This window comes from Numida meleagris, chromosome 11 (assembly GCF_002078875.1).
Source record: "Numida meleagris isolate 19003 breed g44 Domestic line chromosome 11, NumMel1.0, whole genome shotgun sequence".
NCBI lineage: Eukaryota > Metazoa > Chordata > Aves > Galliformes > Numididae > Numida > Numida meleagris.
In genome coordinates, this window is record NC_034419.1 from 8,284,271 (window position 1) to 8,304,366 (window position 20,096).

The 20,096-nt window shown below is 38.0% G+C and overlaps 1 protein-coding gene across 7 annotated transcripts in view; it reads right to left on the bottom strand.

Moving 5' to 3' along the window:
* The window catches only part of FAM208A (family with sequence similarity 208 member A), a 29,831-nt gene that overhangs the window by 1,556 nt on the left and 8,179 nt on the right, over positions 1 to 20,096 (bottom strand). For 4 of the 7 annotated variants that reach the window (XM_021409060.1, XM_021409066.1, XM_021409065.1 and 1 more), the window contains exons 3-23: positions 20,004 to 20,096; positions 19,052 to 19,124; positions 18,810 to 18,901; positions 18,299 to 18,457; positions 17,662 to 17,789; positions 16,991 to 17,022; positions 16,187 to 16,292; positions 15,665 to 15,768; positions 15,446 to 15,549; positions 15,138 to 15,210; positions 14,864 to 14,938; positions 12,664 to 13,377; positions 10,613 to 11,055; positions 8,023 to 8,164; positions 6,710 to 6,766; positions 2,978 to 3,921; positions 2,118 to 2,240; positions 1,475 to 1,634; positions 747 to 855; positions 406 to 584; positions 163 to 321 (exon numbers count right to left, since the gene is read on the bottom strand). In XM_021409060.1, coding sequence (XP_021264735.1) covers positions 163 to 321; positions 406 to 584; positions 747 to 855; positions 1,475 to 1,634; positions 2,118 to 2,240; positions 2,978 to 3,921; positions 6,710 to 6,766; positions 8,023 to 8,164; positions 10,613 to 11,055; positions 12,664 to 13,377; positions 14,864 to 14,938; positions 15,138 to 15,210; positions 15,446 to 15,549; positions 15,665 to 15,768; positions 16,187 to 16,292; positions 16,991 to 17,022; positions 17,662 to 17,789; positions 18,299 to 18,457; positions 18,810 to 18,901; positions 19,052 to 19,124; positions 20,004 to 20,096 — 4,069 coding nt within the window. The remainder of the gene's footprint in view (positions 1 to 162; positions 322 to 405; positions 585 to 746; positions 856 to 1,474; positions 1,635 to 2,117; positions 2,241 to 2,977; positions 3,922 to 6,709; positions 6,767 to 8,022; positions 8,165 to 10,612; positions 11,056 to 12,663; positions 13,378 to 14,863; positions 14,939 to 15,137; positions 15,211 to 15,445; positions 15,550 to 15,664; positions 15,769 to 16,186; positions 16,293 to 16,990; positions 17,023 to 17,661; positions 17,790 to 18,298; positions 18,458 to 18,809; positions 18,902 to 19,051; positions 19,125 to 20,003) is intronic. The other 3 variants (XM_021409062.1, XM_021409063.1, XM_021409061.1) reach the window with 3 other exon arrangements.

Here is a 20,096-nt window from a genome sequence, read left to right on the forward strand (position 1 = left end):
CCCAGCTGCTCTTCCCCCATCATTAAAACAGTAGCTTAAGAGCTGGGTTTTCCATCCTCTCCTATCACGTTCATTTACACAAAGACACTATTTCAAGGACCTCCACCCCACACCTCTAATCTCCTCTAGCTGAAGAAACTATGAATGTTTTTAATGTATTACCTGATTGTCTTTCCTGAGCATCAGAGGGAGATGGGCTGTTTTCCTCATTAACTGAGTTGTGATACCCAACAAGACTTGTAAAATTCTGCATGAAGTCATCAACAGTAGCGACAACTACACCATTATCAGCATAATTTGAAAGTGGTTTGAGATTCTTTTCTAAATACATAGAAGGAGATTTTGTATTAAGATTTAGCATCTATTACCAGAAGAGGGAGACAGGTAGTCATATTTGTTTGTAACCTGTTAAGAAGACAACGTGTCGCTGTTGTATGTTCTGAGCCTGAAGCCGGATAAGACATTCTAATTCTGGTGCATTTCGAGTTTGAGAATCACAGTTATGGTATGACAGAATTTCAACCAAGTGCTTCTTTTGATAGGTGTTCAGCAGTGTCAGCAGACTCAAAGCATTAGCATTCAGTCTGTGATGGAAAAAAGTGTTAGACATTTGATTTAAGGTCACTCTAAACATTAAAATTCAGTTAAAAGATGGACATAACGTTAAGTTCTACTTAATAGGGATTTTGAGAGCATAATTAAAGCTAAAGATTTTAGCAACTCGTATATGAACGATCACTGCTTACCTCCCCAGCTCTTTAAGTTTTTTTTGCATTTTGCAGTGGACTTTCCACTGCCATTTTCCATCTGGGGTATTGAGATCCTCCAGAAACTGCAAGAACTTTTTTAGCTTATCTGTTTTGGAGACATTGAACAGAAGTTAAATTTCACGGTCAGCAAACTGAAAAGCGCTGCTTCAACATATACATAAAAGGGGAGAATTGTTATTGTTGTTCTGGTGGTTTTTAGTTTTCACCAAAGTAGTTACGTAACTATGAACGCTGCCCTAATACTTTAGGTTTTATTCCTAGACGATTAGCCAACAAAAATATTCCAGAACAGAGGGTTTTTGTTTTGAAGGCCAGATGCCTAACAGCGGTATCTGCTTTCAAAACAGCTGAATTCAGTCAGCATGATCTGCCATCTGAAACTATCTATGAGAGCTGGTAACTCAAGATAAATATTCAATTTCAGATAAAGAAAATTTGAAAGAACACAGATTTCCAGTATTTTTTTTTTTACTACATTATTCATGGTTTTCAGTAAGGAACAAAAGGTTCTGTATACGTAACTAGACAAACTTCAAAAGGTAAGATCTCCATGTTCACACATTCTCCAGACAGACCAGTGAGTTAAAGTCTTAAGTTCTCCCAAAAATTCACAATATCATCTCTGAGTATGACAGTTTTCTCATACCTAAGAGTTTTGGCTTTTTTGACTGTGTTTTTAAAGCTCCAAAAAGCATCACACTTACCTGTTGTGATGTTCTCTGGATTAAGGACAGATTCATCTGACACAACAAAGCCACCAGACACAAAGAGTTCATTGTAAGTGTGATTTTTCACATCATCCAAACTATCGACACCCGCAAAGCTGACACAAGAAAGCTTCTTCAAAGTTACTAAGCCAGGTATCTGTTTAAAAATCAAGAGAGGTATATGAGGGAAAAAAACAAAGATCATAGCTAAAAAATAAGGAGTCTTCTTGTCAAACTTGAAAACATATCAAATAATTATTTTTATCACTTGCTTTAGAGGGGGTGCTCTCTCAAAAACATTACAGGATTTGGTTCAGGAATACCTAATGTAACTTAACTGCTGCCTTCACTTGCTGTTTCAGCACCAGAGAACTAAAAGCAGAACTACTGGAGCCTCAACAGAACTTAACAAGGCCTAGGAAAGTACTGACTACTCAAATGTACCAAAAAGTACTCAATACTGAAAATGTGCAGGTAGAAGCAGTTGTGGGCATTACCACAAACAATTTTGCTTCTTTGAAAGGCAGCTAGTCACAGACTGATGTTCAAATATTAGGAGAGTAGCCTTGCTCACAGTGAGCTCTTCTGGCTATGCTTTAACAGTAGTTTTCTGTAGTACACATCTACTTATGTGAAGTACCTTATGGATGAGGCTGGCGATGTCTTCATTTTGAATAATTATCAACAGTTTATCTAAAGCAGCTCTTCTTTTTAGGAACTGTTCTGGATGGCACTCTGTATTGCCTAACTTCGTAAGATACTCCTGACACCACAGAAAAAGATGGTGGGGGGGAAAAAAAAAAGTGAAAAGCTAGTTAAGCCAAAACATTTCCAGCAGATGACGACATATTAATAAGCTTCCCATTCAAATTAATACACTAAACAGAAGGATACATCAGCACAGCAGCAGGCTCTTTTAGCAGGTCAGTCAGTCTTACAGAGTAGCATGTAAGTGGCCAGCTGACAGTCTATTAAGACTGCACGAGGTTTCAGTAAAACATAAGTTCCTATTACTTCAGCTTTCATCTTGCACATTTAAATGCAGAACTACAGCAATCTCTAAAGCTACCTGTACTTTTTACCAAAGGGAAAAAAAAAAGAGGAAAAAAACCAAACAACACCTACACCACCACACAAGATATTTTCACATATCCTTGCTCAAATGTTATCACACTCTTGCTCTTGTTATCTTTCCCAAAACCTTCCCCAAGCCTAACCCTGCCGGCAGCACCTTCAGCAAGACCCGAACTCCAGCCAGTTCTGCTTTCCAAACATTAAAAAAAAGAATTAGGTAAATGCTAAATCAAGAAAGACTACCTCAAAGCCTCAAACAAGAAGTGTGGCAGGGCAGCCTATTTTCACAATTCAATGTAACAATTCAAAATTTTGTGAAACAAGTTTTAGACTGCCTTTTGTTTCAAGTCGTTTTATACATTCTGGTTTGAAAGGTACACCATTCTATTTTAACACCAAGGGGAAGCTGAAATTGAACATATTTACCTTGATTTCTTTGCAGAGAACGCTTTCCTCCTCTTCATGAATATAAAATTTCACAGTGTTTTTCTGTACATCTTTAATAATTTCAACCAAACTGTTAAATACTTCAGGCTTTAACTGGCTGATGAAATCAGAAAGAGCTGGTTGGGTTGAAATGTTTATGTTCTCCGGGGATTTCTGAGTCTTTTCTGGTGGTTCCATCAAATTACCGCTGGAAGATGTGTGATCAGACGCCAGCACAGCTTCTGCTTTAGCATTCACACGTTCTGCTTCCTCCTTCACTACAGGCAAGCTTGATGACTGCTGCTCAATAGAATCAAGATCTTCCACCATATTGTTACACAATGGCTCTGTTAACAGTGTCGTGTCAGAGTCCCTGCAGATAGGTAACATGTTGGGTGGAGGATTCAGTGCGGCATTACGAACTACTTCTGCTGATTCAGGACTACAATCAATTGGTGGAGTATGTCTAATGCACGAAGAGGACAAAACAACACTATTCATTTTCTCACTCAGTGTCTCTACATATTCTTGCACAGAAACCTCTGATGTCTGTAAATAGACATATTCAGAAAATCTCATTATCCTCTCTTGGCCCAAGACGACTGGTGTGAACGTACCACTGACATAAGAAATATTTTTTTCCTGCAAAATTTCCTGAATCTTTTTTACAAAGAGACTATATTCTTCTAATATTATAGTCTCTACTATTGCACTTATGGAATGCTGTGTTGTAAAAGGGTGATCTGCTAGCTCACATTCATCTTCAAGTTTCTCCACTTGTCTTGTATAAAGTCCATCTTCTGCTGTCCCCTTTTGTGTGTCTGAAAATGGAGAGTATGGAAACTGATAATCAGAACTTCTCTGTCTATTTATTACCCGGGGGTCATTAGGGAAGGCATCCTTTGGTGGTAAATACACCAGTGGTTCTTCTGGTGATTTCAGACCTATATAGGAAGAGTTAATCATCATCATCTCATGTTTGAAAGTGACAGACAGCTGATATAGTAAAACCTAAATAACAGGGTTCTGTTCTTTGTTTCTTTCAATCTAATAAAGTTGTAAGCAGAAAACCAATAGATTTCTGTAGCAGAGGCAGTAACCAAGACAGTATAGGCCATTTCTAAAAGTTAGTGTTCGGAAACGCAGCTGGCTTGTAACCAGTTTTAAAAGTTATATGCACTCTCTAATCTGATGTCCATTCAAGTCTAAAAGGAAAACATCTGCCACTACCAGGATCCCTTCTGCATGGCATCAGCATCACCCCACAGTTACTTTATACCTCGAGAGAAACCAGAAACGTCCCATTTTATTTCCTTCATCAATAAAACGAGATGTTCTTTCTTCATCCTTCAAAGCTCAACCTTCCAGTCAAGCCAAATTTCTAGTTTTCTTTAAAAGCACCAAAACCAGATATAAATCAGGTAATTTCAATTTGAACCTGGTTTTCTGTTGCCCTTTGTCTTCAGCATACTTAAGCATATTGCAGTAGAACTGCCAGGTCACAGCCTGAGCCAATGGTTGAGCACCAGGTGAGAAGGCAGGGTGAAGCCAGGGAGCTCAGGTGCAAGCAAGGCACCTGAGTGAGCAGAAGGTATGGAGCAGGATGCACCACTCCTCACCCTCACTTAAGGGTTAGTTCTCTCTCTGAGAGAGCAGCATCTCTCCAGATAGAGACTGCACTCCTCTTGAGTTGTCACCGGTTGTTGGAAGGAGTGAGCTCATTTTTTCTTCTTTGTTACCTTCTATTACTATGTAGGGCTTATCTCTCAGTAGAAGGCACTGTCATCGCCTTCCTCTGCTGTACAAGTGTCCATTTAGTTTTAGAAGACTTGGGAAAAGTCAGTATCAAATCATGATGTTAACAGAGTAACTCACTTTGAGCTTGTCTGACATGTAAGCTACTTGAGGCTACATATATGATACTTAACACTAACTAACCTACGCTTTGTAGTTAAGAAATACTGTACTATAAGGAACTCTTAGCAGGAAGATTAAAAATTGCTACAGCTTTAAATTCGGGGCTATTTTTATATGGCTTCTTACTTTTTTTTTTTTTTTTTTTTTTTTTTTTTACAGCCAGTTACAAACCAATTTTATTAATGAAAGAAGAAATATACAATCCACTCATGCTTGTTTAAGAGAGACGTTCTGTAACAATTGGATTAGGAAAATGTCTTCACGATACATACTAAGAACATACACTAGACTGATGGGGTTATTCTTCAAATGCTATTGGAAGTTTTCTGGAAACAAATGTTGCTTTTTAAACCAAAAGGGGGGAAGGAGAAAGTGAAGCAATTAAGACTTATAAAAAACTGTAAGCTATTTAAACAGAAAGATATGCTGCTGAATAGAAATACCAATCCAAAGTATTTATATTAAAAGTTTATTTTTCAATTTAAAATAGGGCTGTCGTTATTGAAATAGAATTCTCTGAAGGCGGTACCCTTCACAGACATACACCTTTGGGTCGCAAGTCTTCACACACACACAGGAAAAAAAACAACTAATGCAACAGCAAGTAGTAAAACACAAACACAGAATTCAGTAGCTCTTAAAGCACCATTTATGACTTCAAACATATTCTTCCCCAGTAATACCCTGTAACCAAATATGTCAAATAAACAAGAAAAAAACCTGCCAGAAAGCAACCTTAGAAAGCAGTTTAAGAGCGTATTACTATTCTTGCAGACTAAGACTCTAATTCTTCACTGCTTTGCAGACTCCTTTCTACAGCAACCCCATTCTTGAGTCTATTTGGGAATCATAAATTGAAAACACACATGACAAAGAAAGCACAGAACATCCTATTTCTTAGCACCTAAGATGAATGTCGTCAAAAGCTTCGCTTTAAGAAAATTTATTAAGGCATTAATCTTTTCTTACAAGAGAAGGTACAAGCAAGAACAAATATCATTTTTTGCCGAGTGTCTCAAAGAACAGCCCCCAGTTTGAATGAAAATCGAGTTAGGATGGATTTGTTAAAACACACGCCCAAGTCAGCCTTCAAAAATAAAGACTGAGGCTTGCTCGCTGTTTTCAGAAGTTCAGATTGCGCAGTCATGAAGAAATGAACAGTACCATGATACAGAAGAAGTCAAAATGAGCTGGGAACTTATGAACAACTCTCCTCCAACACTTCCTGATGCTGTCAGGGTACATGCAAGACAACCCCCTTCACACCTCAAGTCACAAACTATTAAGAGTTCTTAGAATTACGTTCAGCTGAACAATGAGCTGTGTATCAAAAGTAAGATGTTTTTGTTTAAAGAGAAAACAAGGAGATCACTAATTTGCTCTTCTGCAATTGTGCAAGGATGAAAGAGAAAGACTGATGTTCTCTGAATTCCTTTCTACAACACCAAACCAAAAACAAGCAACACAAACACCCTCTCGCTTTAGAAACCCATCAGTTTCAAAAAGGAACAAATCTCCCTTTAAGTTATACTACAGAATATTAATTCTTTAGAATGGAATTTCAAAGCCCTCTTGAAGGTATTAAATAGAAATATATGCCCAATTAAAAGTGCTAGTTGTCCAGAACACTAAAGGCTTTTTGACTCTTCTATAGCTTTCTTGATGTGCTTCAATAAAATGAGACCGCTTGCTGAATAGCATATTACTGATCTCGTTTTCTGATGAAAATTCAATCCAAGGTGAGAATAAAAGATGCTCAGTAGTTCAGACCGTAACGACATAGGGAACCCCCCCAGCACATTACTCTTCTCTCACCTGTTTGTTTATCTTCACATTTTTCCAGCTGGTCCTCCTGATCTTTTCCTATCCCTCCTGAAGGAGAGCAGCAGTTAGCATTGGCAGAGTTACTTTGTACATTGCACTTTCTACACGATCGCATTACAGAGCCAGTCAATACTTATTGCAGTGAGAGCTTATTTCAAGAAACTCAAATCCAGTCATGCTCAAGACAACCTCTTTCATCTCTGGAATAGCACCTTCCCCTCTCAGAAGACCTTGAAGAAAATTTCTTCTAGAAAAATTTCTTGTCTCACAGATGACTGCACAACGCGTCAATTGACAGACCCCTCTAGGATCAAGAACCACATCCTGTATTCTCGTGCTAGTTAGCTCAGCAACCATAACCACATCGCCTACATGCACAGCAGCCAAGCTAGTAGCAGTAAAAGAAATCATGTCCTATCCAAACAACTTCACAGTCCTCAAGCCCTTAAAGAAAGCACAGAAAACATCAACCCTATCATTTCTTTAAAAAGCCTAAGCATATTGTAGAAGGAAACCTATTTTCCTCGCCTTCCTCCCTTCTCAGCCAAGCACACAAAGGAGCCCCAGAACTACATGACCAGATGAATGTCAGAAGTGTCAGGGACAGATTTCCACATTCCTCAAGTGAGATCAGAAATACATATGTTTTCAGAGAATGCAGTTAGCACAGTCTATGTGGGTTTACTCATGAGGCCTCAATTCAATTCATAGCCCTGAATCTACAGCTTCTCATGACTACTATAGGTCCAGTTTCCACATCCTTCAAAAATCCACTCTTTTATGTTCTCCGCAGACTTGGTACTATCGAGTCATCAAGAACTAGAACAAGAAGCTTCTTCTGTAAGCTTAAGTTTTAAATGTTTAGACACAAAGACTTTGAAGCACTTCTAACAGAAGCGTGCGATGCAGTAAGAAGTAGACAGCTTTCTGTAAGGATAACACGTTTTTCATGTCTTTTCTGAATTACTAGTTGCAATTACCCATCAATCCTATCTTTCATTTCAGCAGAACCTAGCGAGTTCAAACACAGAATTCAAATCAGTTATGTACTTCACCAGATAAATACTCAAGCACTCACCTTTCTAAACTACATCAGTCTGTACCCAAAACAGTACTTTCCCACCAGTATCTGTTCTCATCCAGTAGGTTTGTTTATTATTCCAATACCAGGAACAATTGCATGGATATCTGCATGTCTGTGTACCAACAGGTGACCCAAGAATGGGATCTATTAGATTTACAGACCCTTAGAATATGTTATCATTTCACCATTTGCAGCAATGTAACAATTAAAGCTGTCTTACCTGTAATTGGAATAAGTCTCCAGGGCATTCCACCTTCTACGTTATTTGAGTTGGAGTGATGCCTGCGATAAACGTGTTCTATGGGTGTACTAGGACAGGGACTGTAGTCTTCAAAGCTACTTACACTTCCAGTGCTTGCTTCCTAAAAGATATAAATTCTGAGTTTACAACTGTTTTATTAAGCCTTTACATACCAAACAGCTAACAATAAGAACACACTCATGTTCACCAGCACATTGGAAATTCTGCCATTGGTCAAATCAAGTCAAGTTAGAAATGCTGACGTCAAGTACTGCTGCATTTCATTCACCTGTTTGATTCTTCCCAAGACAGCGATAGACCAGCAGCAAAGATGCCAAAATAAATAAGGCAGTCATAAGCACATGCCACAGAGTACAGAAGCTGTGGGAAAGAATGGGAAGGAAACAAAAGGAGAGGGAAAAAAAAAAGAAAAAACCAACAGCACCTGCTCCTTCACCACTTTTAGGCCGTCATCTAAATAGCTGACTAAAGGAATCTTCAACTAGTATTAAACTCACAAGTAAACCAAATTCATCTAGCATTCCAGATAGTTAAAAGCAAGAGCACAGACACAGGTAGGACAAACTCTTCCTTGCTCCATGATTTAGAAACTGGGCTTTGTGTGGAAGTATCAGTACCAGAGGCCACAGAACAACCACTCTGTACAGTAATGTGAATAACTGGGGTACTCTGATACCTAAGCACAAGGCTTTCTTGAAAGGGTGCCTAACTGAAGTTGCGTGGTATCATGAGAAGTACGCATGGAACACACCAAGAAGGCACATAAAGAGAACTAGGCATGCAGAAGCTCTGCTCCCAACACAAGGTAATGAAGACAGCTCCTCAACAAACTTTAATGTCCACAGAGCATGATGGATCCTCCACTATGCACATTTCTTGTTTTGTTCAGACACCGCCAGAGAGACAGGAACAAGCACATCTCCTTCTCCTCAGTACAGGTCTGAAAGGTAAGGACTGGGGGATTCTCACTTGTGTTTACAAGTGAATGGTACTTTCCCGTCTGCTCCTATAAAGTACAAAGCGGAAAACACTTTGAAAAAATTGGGCCAAGACCAATTCCCAAAACTGGAGCAAGGACTAAAAATCAGACCAAATGGATGTTTGATGGTTGTACAGCAAGAATTACTTCCTGCAGCTCCATCACCAGAAAAGTTCACTAACACAAACCACAGAAACAGTTATCTGAGGTAAGCTGTTACCATTTTGGTGTGGGTTTTTTGTTTTTTGTTTTTTGTTTTTTTTCTGTCTGTTTTTAAGAGTAGTCCAGAATCTATAAAGCATATTTAGTTTCCAAGGACAATTGACTTGGTTCTGCCAACTTGTTCTACCAATACAAGAGACTGCTATTATTAAAATGAAATACAGCTCTCATTCTACTTCCTTAGAGCAGCTACACTTGTTTAAGATACCCCCAACCAACTCTAAATATCAAATTGTGGTTCAACTTCTTTCAGTTTCTTTCCTATAACAAGAGACTGAAGAAAGTCTTGAAATTATACAGACCAATTTATACGCTGACCAATTTACAATTTTTTATTTTTTGGTTTGTATTTGAGGGAGAAGGGAAAAGAATTCAAAGCGCAAGCTTTGAAAGAGAGGATCTCAACTTAGACCCAGGAGGAGCCTGGTCAAAAAAACCTCCTTTGTGGCTGCAACAAGACTTGATAATCAGAACAAGCTGTCATATCCAAACCACCAATCATGTCTGCAGGGTTAAGGGAAATATGAGAAAATTCTAAAAGCAGAGGATAGCTATGAACATTGAACAAACTCACAACTGCAATCCACCTATCATTTTTGGGGCATAGATGGGGAGAACCCCACAAGTAAATAGTATACAATCATTAATGGCCTGCTCAAATTACTGTGAGAGTCCATACGCGAAAGCGACTACGGCTGCGTTACAACCAATTCTCAGGAAAAGCAACATCCAGGCAGTAACTCGGAGAAAGAACTCTCAGATATCTCCTTACTTTGTTACAGGTTCAGAAAATACCAATGCCTTAGCCAGATCAATAATCAACCCTCAGGAGGAGAAAGGTGGAAGGCAGCATTTAAGCTCTATTACAGTAACACTATACTTGTTCAGTTTGCTAAATATATATACACACACACACACACACTTCTATCTGCCTCTGTCTCTCTCAAGGTGAGAGCCAGAATACAATACCTGAGTACTATAGGAGCCAAAGGCTTTGGTCTCAGCAAACACTAGAAAACACTGATACACAGCAGCCAGCTACAGAATGACAAATTTTGCTTCCTGTTGCTGGAGTAGCAGCATATTACACTTACTGGTAAGCAAGAAACGAGGAAGACTGACCATGGTTGCTTTTCATCTCTTAATTATAATTTTGTTACAGATAAAGAGCGAGGAATAAACTTCTTAAATTTTTCTGTATGTTTTCCTATCAAAAAGAAAACCTTATTCACGGAAAAGTTAGCTCTTATCTATAAAAAAAAATTAAGTCTTTTTATTCATTCTCATAATACTTACGAAAATAGTACATTTGTTAACAGCATCAACCTAGATGCCAGTTGCACTTACTTTTAAATGAAGTGTGTGCTCAAGGCCTACTTCACCAGCTGGAAACCGTAGGTCAACATCAATAGCGAAGGGTAAGCAAGCAGCATCAGTTTCCAACATCACAGGGCTCTGCGGGTCCTTAAAGTTAACAGGTTCAGCCTGAGCAGCATCGGGAAGCTCATGATCATCTTTGTCCTGTGCTGGAATGGATTCATATTCATAGTTTTGTCTCAGATCCTCTTCAACTTCATCAGCGTTTAATCCTAAAGCTTGATTTACAGACCGTGCCAACGATGAATCCAAGTGTCCTGAATTAGCTAGTGTTTCTAAAAGCAGTTTAATGAGGCCATGTGTGTCAGTAATAGCAGGGTCAGATCCATCTTGCTGTCTCAAGTCAGTATCACGTCCACCGAGACCAGAAATAATTGAGAAAACAGTCTGCGGCGGCTCCGAGGTTCTGCCCCCTGAGGGAGGGAAAGAAGGAGAAAAGGAATCCATTGCTAAGTTTTAAAACAAAAGCAAAACCAGACACACACACCCCACAAACCTACACATACCCACAGTCTCACTCATTAGCAACAATTCGTACAGCAAACATGCATTTATTTTCTTAATAAAAATTTTTAAACAGGAAGATGTTGATACAAGTTTCTAAAGCTAACAGCCTCCCCAGGTAAGTAATCCTGTTTTCTCAGGTCATTCAGTATGACACTATTTTATGTTTAAACAGAATTCCCATCCTACAATCTATGTATTTTATGGAGAATATTACAAGGCTTCCATCACTGATTAGTTTCAACAAAATATTTACTTCACTTCTTCCTATCGTTGTTGCTCCAAAAGCAGGTGAGTATCTCATCTTTAAGCTCACAAGTTATCTTACATTAAGCATCATTACAGAAGTTTACCATTCCTACCAAACACAGCCTTAGAACAGGGCTGTTGTTCTTCTACTCAGCCCCTGCAATGAACAAATACCACAGGTATTCATTCATCCTTGAAAGAGACAAGCTAAAGAACGTCTAAGTACTTGATGAACCTCTAGCTCATTTTATCATATATGGAAATACAAAATTATTTAAATGCTATTCAGCTAATAAAAATCTAATCATGTTTAGTCACTGAGCCCTCAGTATTTTTAGGTATGATTTTTGGCAAGACAAATTACTTCCAGGGTTATACAAAAACATGGCAATTCAAACCACTAATGTTTCTATTCTGGTACCCCTGACAAGTGTTAGGTCAAAATGTAGTTTTAAACAGATACTGTTTTGATTACACCCAGGTGGAAATGCATTTACTTATGTTACATAATAACGTACAAAGACCCTGAAGTTTCATGTACTTCCAAGTTAGAATACAATGATTTAGCACTTAGTCCACCCTCTGTCTTCTCCATCTCCACACGTGTCAAAAGGGAAACTGTTTTCCAAACTCAGTCTCTTCATCTTCCAAACCGATCCTACCCATGAGAACTGCAGCTTGGTGCACACACCCCATCTCTTCTTCGTGCTACCCTTCTCCCCAACTTACTTACCCCCTTCTCAAGTAGATCATTGCCCAGTGAACACGGACAAAGGGCACATCTTAAGCATTGACATAATATTCAAGATAATTATAAGGTTTGCACGTAGATAAATGTCTTGTACAAAAGAAATGCTGTCTCAAAACTGTAAGGATGTTTCCTTCATTCCTCTGTAGACACATTACTGGCTATTTCAAAACTTAACTATCCTCAAGCTTGCAAGTTTCATTCTCATCTTCAATCGACATTTACTAATTAATACAGGGTATGGGAGCCATAAGGAATTAGAGCAAAGCCTAAAGTCAGACACATCAGGGTTTCAAAACGTGCTTGGTACTCCGTGTTACAAAGCCTCAGGCAGTTACACAGCTAAGCAAACTCTGCTGAAGTTTGTCTTCCTTCCTGTCGTCTTCTAGGAAGGGGCAGCCTACGTCTCTGTTAACACCACGCATTAAAATACGCAAATATTAGATCTATTAAGATTAAATTTAAAGTATTCTGTGAAGTACAATCCTTAAAGAAGAATTTTAAACAAAGTGTTTCTTACCTTCATACTGACAGTTATTCTCTGAAGATTCACTCATCTTTAAGTGTTTCGGCAAATTTTCAGACTGCCTTTCCAGCTTTCTTTTCAGTCCACTTTTATTTCTAAGGTCCTCAGAATCAGAATCTCCACCCACATTTTTTTTCCTACACTGGATTAAGTTAATAAGGTCTTTGAGTCTATCAGGATCATAATCCCCAAGATGAGGGAATTTTCGCTTGGCAGCAGCTGCTTCATATTTTGCATGGATTCTTTTCCCACTTTTCACATTGGCAAAATCAGAATCTTCTTCAGTGGGTTCATAATCAGAGATGGGACTGAACTGCTGATGCTTTCGATTTCCCTCCATTAGTTCCTTAGCTCTGGAAACGGGTAGCTGATACGCCGCACAACCAAAAATATAGTTTTGCAAGCAGCTGTCAATGTGAGATTTGTTTTTTGGAGCAGGATAAAGAAATTTTTTGTCATCCAACCGTGATTCATACCGATATAACACAAATTCTCTGTATTTTCCAGAGCCACTATAGCATCTTCTCAAATACTCATTTATATACTTTTCCACAACAGCATTGAAATCTGCAGTAGCATCTTTACGAGACTGGATTAAAGCAAAATGCAGAGACTGAATAAACTTTGTGAATTCTGGAATGATCTGATTTTCGTGCAAAACCACAGTAGTAGAATTTCTCTGAGTTCCACATGGAACGCTTTTTTGTGCTGCCATAGGAGAAAAGGGAATTCACAATTAAAATCAAATCATAAAGCTACACATAAATGACTACTAGTTAGCAATATTCTGTATTATACATACTTAATGAAAAACAGTTTGGAATGACTGGAAAAATAACTCAAAAGCTAGGAAAGGAAGTGAAGTAACCTGCTTTAAAGCCTGCTTAAAAGTCAACCTGCTGATAGTCATGAACTGATCACTTTCATCACTTCGTGGAAGCCTATATCCTAGATACACACCATTTCCAGTTTAAATCACTTCATAGTCCCTTACAGAAGGTCACTTCAGAAGCTTACCAAGACTTACTACAAAGCAGCTCCCTGCAAGAAATGGGGGCAGCACGACTCCTTCCTATGGAATGCTGCCTCTACTGTGCTCCTTATACTATGATTCAGCTTAGTAATCCAGTAGAAGGCTACACAGCTTTTTTTGTTCCTTTGCAAACCAACACAACTAAATCAAAAACGTGCAATAGGAGCAAGAGAAGCAGGACCTCCCTAGCTACACTATTAGAACCTCTTACATTCTTGAAACAACAGGTTAGGGGAAAAAAAAGTTACCTCTAGACACAGACTCAAACTTTTCTCTATTCAACCCTTTTAAGCAACCCCTGAAGACTTAAAACAGGGATTCACCTTGTGTTTGATAGAAACTAAAGCTCACAAGTCTGTGAAATGTCACAGCAGAGAGAACGAGAATAATTTTAAGGAATTGGCACACACTCTGAATACCATCCTGTACCATATCTCCTCTTACCCAATCTACAAGTGATTGAATTTTAATAACTGTTAAATAAATTGAAAGGGATGTATTAAAATAAGAACTATAGAGATCAGAAACAAGAACCTCGGAAGCAGCCAAGACTTCAGACAAGAACTTCCTAAAGAGCTATGTTTTGACATTATCACTTCTGAGTAACTCGCAGCAGGCTAGAAGAGGACTACTTTCTGTTGCTTGTACTATTTATTGCAAAATTCAACTGTTAAAGATTAATTTGTAAATCTCATCCCAAAGCATCCAAGTTCTACTAAAGCGAAGTTCTTTCAGTCATCTTTTGTTGTACGGCCAGGTTTTGGGGCATATTCCAGAGCAAAACAGGCAAAAAACAAACCACAATAAGAAACTTTCAGGTGTTTTATCTGTCCCATTTTGATGGTTAAAGAAGGCCCCACACCTCAGAAAGGGTGATAATATTCTTAATAAATAGATCTCTTGGAACACTGATGCTCAGTTCAATGCCATCAAGAAATTTGGAAGAAGTCTTACTTCAGAAATGGGAACAAGTGAGCCTGAAATACTCTGCAGGAGTTACTTCTGTGAAGGAATAAACACTTTCCAAATACCACCACCATGGCCGTAACAAATAATTATCTCTGGTTTACACTGGCATGAAGTATCACTACCAAGTCTTCAGTAGAATACGAACATTTAAAGGAGCACATAGACAACAATCTCAGCAGTGAACAAACTTACCTGAGCTTGTTACACCTCTGGGTTCTGGAAACAAAAACAATGCATTCAACATGCGAGACCGTCCGGTTTGTTGGTCTAGAATGAGAAAAGAAGAATAATGGGGAATGAGAAGACCTCCTATGCTTCCAAAGATAACTCAACCCCTAGGGAACACCATAAGAATAAACAAAACAAAAAACACTGCCCCACACAAACATATACAGAAGAACCAACACACCCCACAGCCACGCACCCACCCATCCACACCCCAACCAACTAATCTGAAAATGCATACCGTAAGGGGATGCCATTTGCCAAGGAGAAAGAAGAAAAAGAAATCCTCTGTCCAGAAGTGGTTTTACAAGAACCTGTTTTCAAGGCAAAAAAAAAAAAAGCATACTGCTTCAAACAACCAAAGATATATTCCCACTACGAATACTCTTACTGCTTGTAAGCTTAATTCCAGTATGGGTAGAGATGTACTATAAACACTATTTTGGGATATGCCAGCTTAGTAATTCCAACGAGATCATAAATCTTCTAGTATGCCTCTAGTTACTGAAAATATTTTCAATAGGGAATAGTAAAATCTGCTATACTCACAAGTTTCTCTTTCTCCAGCTTTTGAAGTAATCCCTCCAAGTGACTACCAGAACGGGACTTCTCCACAACCTCATACAGGCTACTATACATTCCATTCCTCAACACTGACATGACGGGAGAAAGAAGTTAGAAGAAGAAATAAAAAAAAAAAAAAAAAAGAAATAAAATTTGAATTCAGTAAACATTCTGAATTTAAAAGATTAATATAGAACCATTTACCTTCTTTTGCCCCTACATAAGTTTCTTTATAGAACAACAGTGGCGATATTTTCTTCTTCAATTGGTCAATGCTCACAGCTTTTTCCACATCGAGTTTCTCAGGTCTAGAGACAAAGCGTGGGGGAATGGATTGGGGAAAAATAAAAGAATTAAAGTCTCCTCTTCTTTGACCTCCACAGTCTAATCCTTATTGACAAAAAAGAAATTATCAAACACATGCTTGTAAAAATCAGTTCCTCAGGCTGCCTTATGAGCCAGTGGTGTTTATTGCTTCAAAAGAATGTGTGTCAATTAAATAATAAAAACAAACAGACAAACAAAAACCCAAAGGCTGACAAGAACTGTGAGAATGAACTAAAAGCAGCTCTGGGCATTCATGACTCAGAAGTCTAACCTGACACATTTGAAGTGTCAAGCCACAGTGTATTTTTCATCTGAATATGCCTGAAATCTGCCTAGTCTACCTGAACAAGTTTTAACAGCAATATTTTAAACTCCTGTTCTTTAAACAATAATACTCACAGCTTGCAGGGAAGGAAAGGACGTGCTGCTGACTTCAAGGAAACATGGCACAAAAGTTTGCCTTTATTCCAGAGCTGTCCCCTCCATAATGTATAGTGAAATGTATCTAAATTAAGACAGAGACAAAAAGAAACACTACGTGAAACCACTTGTTAGGAGGGACTGAAAGGAAATGGCAGTAAAGTGACTGCTGATTCTCCTACAGCTGTTTTAAGGAATCTTCCTGCTAATACCAGAGCAGACCTTAAATGATACGTCGAAAGATAACCAGAAAAGCCTTTGCAATCTTATCTTGTTTTGACTTGATCTGAGCAGAGCAAATGAGGTTGGTATGTTACCTGTACATGGCCATATAAGCACATCCTTGTTGCCAGCATCTGTGCAATGACATCCTCTTTCCTTACCTTAACTGCCAACCACTTTTATACAAGGGAAAAATTTGCCTGAGTGATGGTCAAAAGAAAAGCAGTCGAGGATCCTACTATTTGAAGTGCCCTTGAAAAGCAGATTTGTGAGCAGAAGATATGTTCCTGCCATACTAAAAGTACAAAAAGAAGGGGGAAAAAAAACTTTGGATTTTGTTGAGTTGTGATTTATTCTGGTAAGAAAAGATACACCAGAAGGTGTCCGTAAGATCATCTGATATTAGGAAGAGATCCCTGCAGTCAGTATAGTACAGAATAAAAGTTAGGCAGACAGTCAACATAACTAAGCATACATTCTGGTTAGAGAAAAATGAAACTACATGGGGAAAAGTGGCCAATGCCTATAATCATAAAGTAATACATTTCAATTCATTCTTACCTGTACTTCTATCTGGGTTGAAGCTGTTTGATCTAACAAAAAGAAAGGAGACTGAATTACTAGCCTGAGACAGAAGCTTCTGGCTACTAGATCTTACACTAAGGATACCCTACCAGTCTAAAAGAATAGTAAAACTGACAATACACTCTCTAACCTCAAACCATCGTTACATCAGCTTCTCTGATTTTTGGTACCCTGATAACTGCTGTTAGCGCTAAAAACTACAGTCCCCACAACTGGATGCCTTCCTGCCAGTATAGGTATCATATTCTATCTGTAATCAACATTGCTAGTTGCTCTACAAGCAATAAGTATACACCAGTAGAGTCCAGTGACAAAATATATGGAATATTTTCTTGAATACCAAACAAGATATTGCTGTGAACATCATTACGACTCTAAATTTATTCTATTAATCTTTCTCTGTGGATTCCACTTAGTGAAGAAGGTGAGGTAGACGAGAAAAGCAGCAGAACTGCTTCCTACAGAGGCCAGCTTGATGTATAAAACCAGTTCCATCACCTCTTGCTCTACATTAGAAACATTACAGTAAGTCACTGTAACACATCCATTCATCTCAGGACTGTTAACAGATTAGAAGTGGTTTAGATTACTACAAACTATGAATTCATGTTGAATGTAGTCTTACAAAAATTGACTTCCTAGCTTACCTTGATGGGGGCAGAAATTTTGGTGCTTGCACAATTTCATCTTTGTAAGTAAAAGAAACAACAGCATAAGGACAAACATGCCTCGGTCTTCGCCTTATCTCATCAAAGCCATATTCATAGAAATAGTACTAGAAAAAGAAGATAACACAGTGTTAAATTAGAAATCTGGTAAACTAGATTCTACATACAAACAGTTTGTGACCTTTCTCCCCTGAAAGACGCACTGTTTCACAGGAATAACATAAAATATACCTAACGATTAACTATTTATGTAAACAAATGGAGATTAATAGCTTGAAATTCATTATGCCAAATATTAACCGGCACATCAAACAAGTTGTAAGGTACTCTGAAGGAGACTTCCTCTATCAAGACTGAGATTAAGTATGTGTATATAAAGGAAAGAGAAGAGACTGACATTGTTCTGTAACTCTGAGCACAGGCTGCTGTGGGCTATGGCTGAATATATATATATACACCAGCCTGCAGCGCTGACGTATTAGCTCCAACTCCTTACGTGTTCGGTGTCAGCTATACTTCAGGCAATTTACAACCATAATTCTGCAAATTTGGGGTTTGCTTTGTTTGTTTTAATAAAGTTTTGAGGTAAGTTAACACCGCCTTAACTTTCTACTACCTGAGTAAGTTCGTATGCTCGATAAGCCAGCAAGGAGGTTACTTTATGTGCATTCTTTGAGACGTGACACTCATGCTTTGGTGTTGGATCTAACGCACTCTTTACTGTCGATTCCATTGCTTTCATACCTATGTGGTCGTAGATACTTTTCATTTTTCCCTGTAATAAAGCAGAAGAATTGTAAAAAAAGCTTTTCCCTGAAACTGGCAAATTGCTTCACATAAAACAGGAAGTAAAAGCAAGCAAAAGAAAATAGGTTTTGAAAAAATATGTTTGCAAGAATAGATTCTTTCTGTACTTCAAAAAACATACGTATATATTTCCTGTCCTTCATAAACATTTCTTATTCTTTATTAAGCTCAATGTACACATTGGATTTTAAACGTGGTAAGCTTCTAGATTCTTTGTAAGTAGGTAACTGTACGAACAGAGGTTCAATACGTACGGTTAAAACCACTTTATTAGATCACTAAGCAAAAAAAGCCTTCAAGAACAAATAACATAAACTTACCTTTATTACTTTAAAAATAATCACATCTCCAGTTGCTCCAGTTTCTAGAGGATTGGGTTGCAATAAATCAGCATACCTGGAGATATATACACCTGAAAAGAATATTGAAAACAGAAGAAATCACTACATTATGCCAAATGTTAAAACATAACTGAAACTTTAAGCAGCATTACGAGGCACTAAAGCTGTTATCTGCCAAGTCACACTGAATAATATCAGTGCATACGATAAAAGATAGTTACCCATGGAAGGGCTGCCGAGAATTGTTATTTTGGAGTGGCCCACCTGCAGCCCCTTTTCACATATGCTTTGGATCTGAAAAGAACAAAAATTTCTTAAACAAGTCTAGTAGGAAAAAGTGATAAACTGAACAACAGCAGAATTCCAGTTGGACTAAGAACAATGACAAAAACAATCCACAGACACAACACATTCCCTGTATCTTAAAGTTTAAACACATTTTGAACATTACTTGCTTTAAATACACTTTTGATATACAATGCAGATGCAAACCTGCCATGTGATTGAATACTTGCTCCGCAATAGCACAAAAAGCCCTATCATTTTCATTAAAAAAATATAACTGGAAACCTAGAAAGTATGTTTCTAATAGTAAGTTTATATATATATATATAGAGAGAGAGAGAGAGAGAGAGAGAGAGAGAGAGAGGCATAATTGGAGCGCACAAATACCCTAAGAATGCATCTACATATCTTATCTATACGCTAAGCCATTACTCTTGCCCACAAAACAGAAAACAAATCTCGTGCATACATAGGAAAGCGGTATGATCACCTTTGCTCAGTCTGTTTTTAAAAGAGCAGGAAGGAAATTACACATGTTTTCATGATAAAAGTAACTTTTAAGCATGCTCTTCTTTTACTCAAAAAAAAAAAAAAAAAACACCACAACAAAAATCAGTAGAAATCCCATACACAGACCAGAAAAATCTATCCATAAATCAGAAAGGAAAATAAACTTTTATAAAGACATGTATATATGGCACCATAAACAACAGAGAATAAAAGATTTAAACTGTGACATAACATTGCATCTTTTCCATCCTTCTACACCTTCTAGTGATGAATTTTGCAGGAGTAGCTTAAAGATTAGCAAGCGTGCTGAAAATATCCAGTTAAAGAAAACACTGCTTAATTAAAAAAGAAACGTTACATGCAGTTATGTTTTCTTACCTGAGGTCGATCAACCATCAGAAATGCATAGGTTTCCGCAAGCTCTTTATCCAGGCGTCCATCAAATTTCAGCTCTCTGCGCTTTTCTGTGAA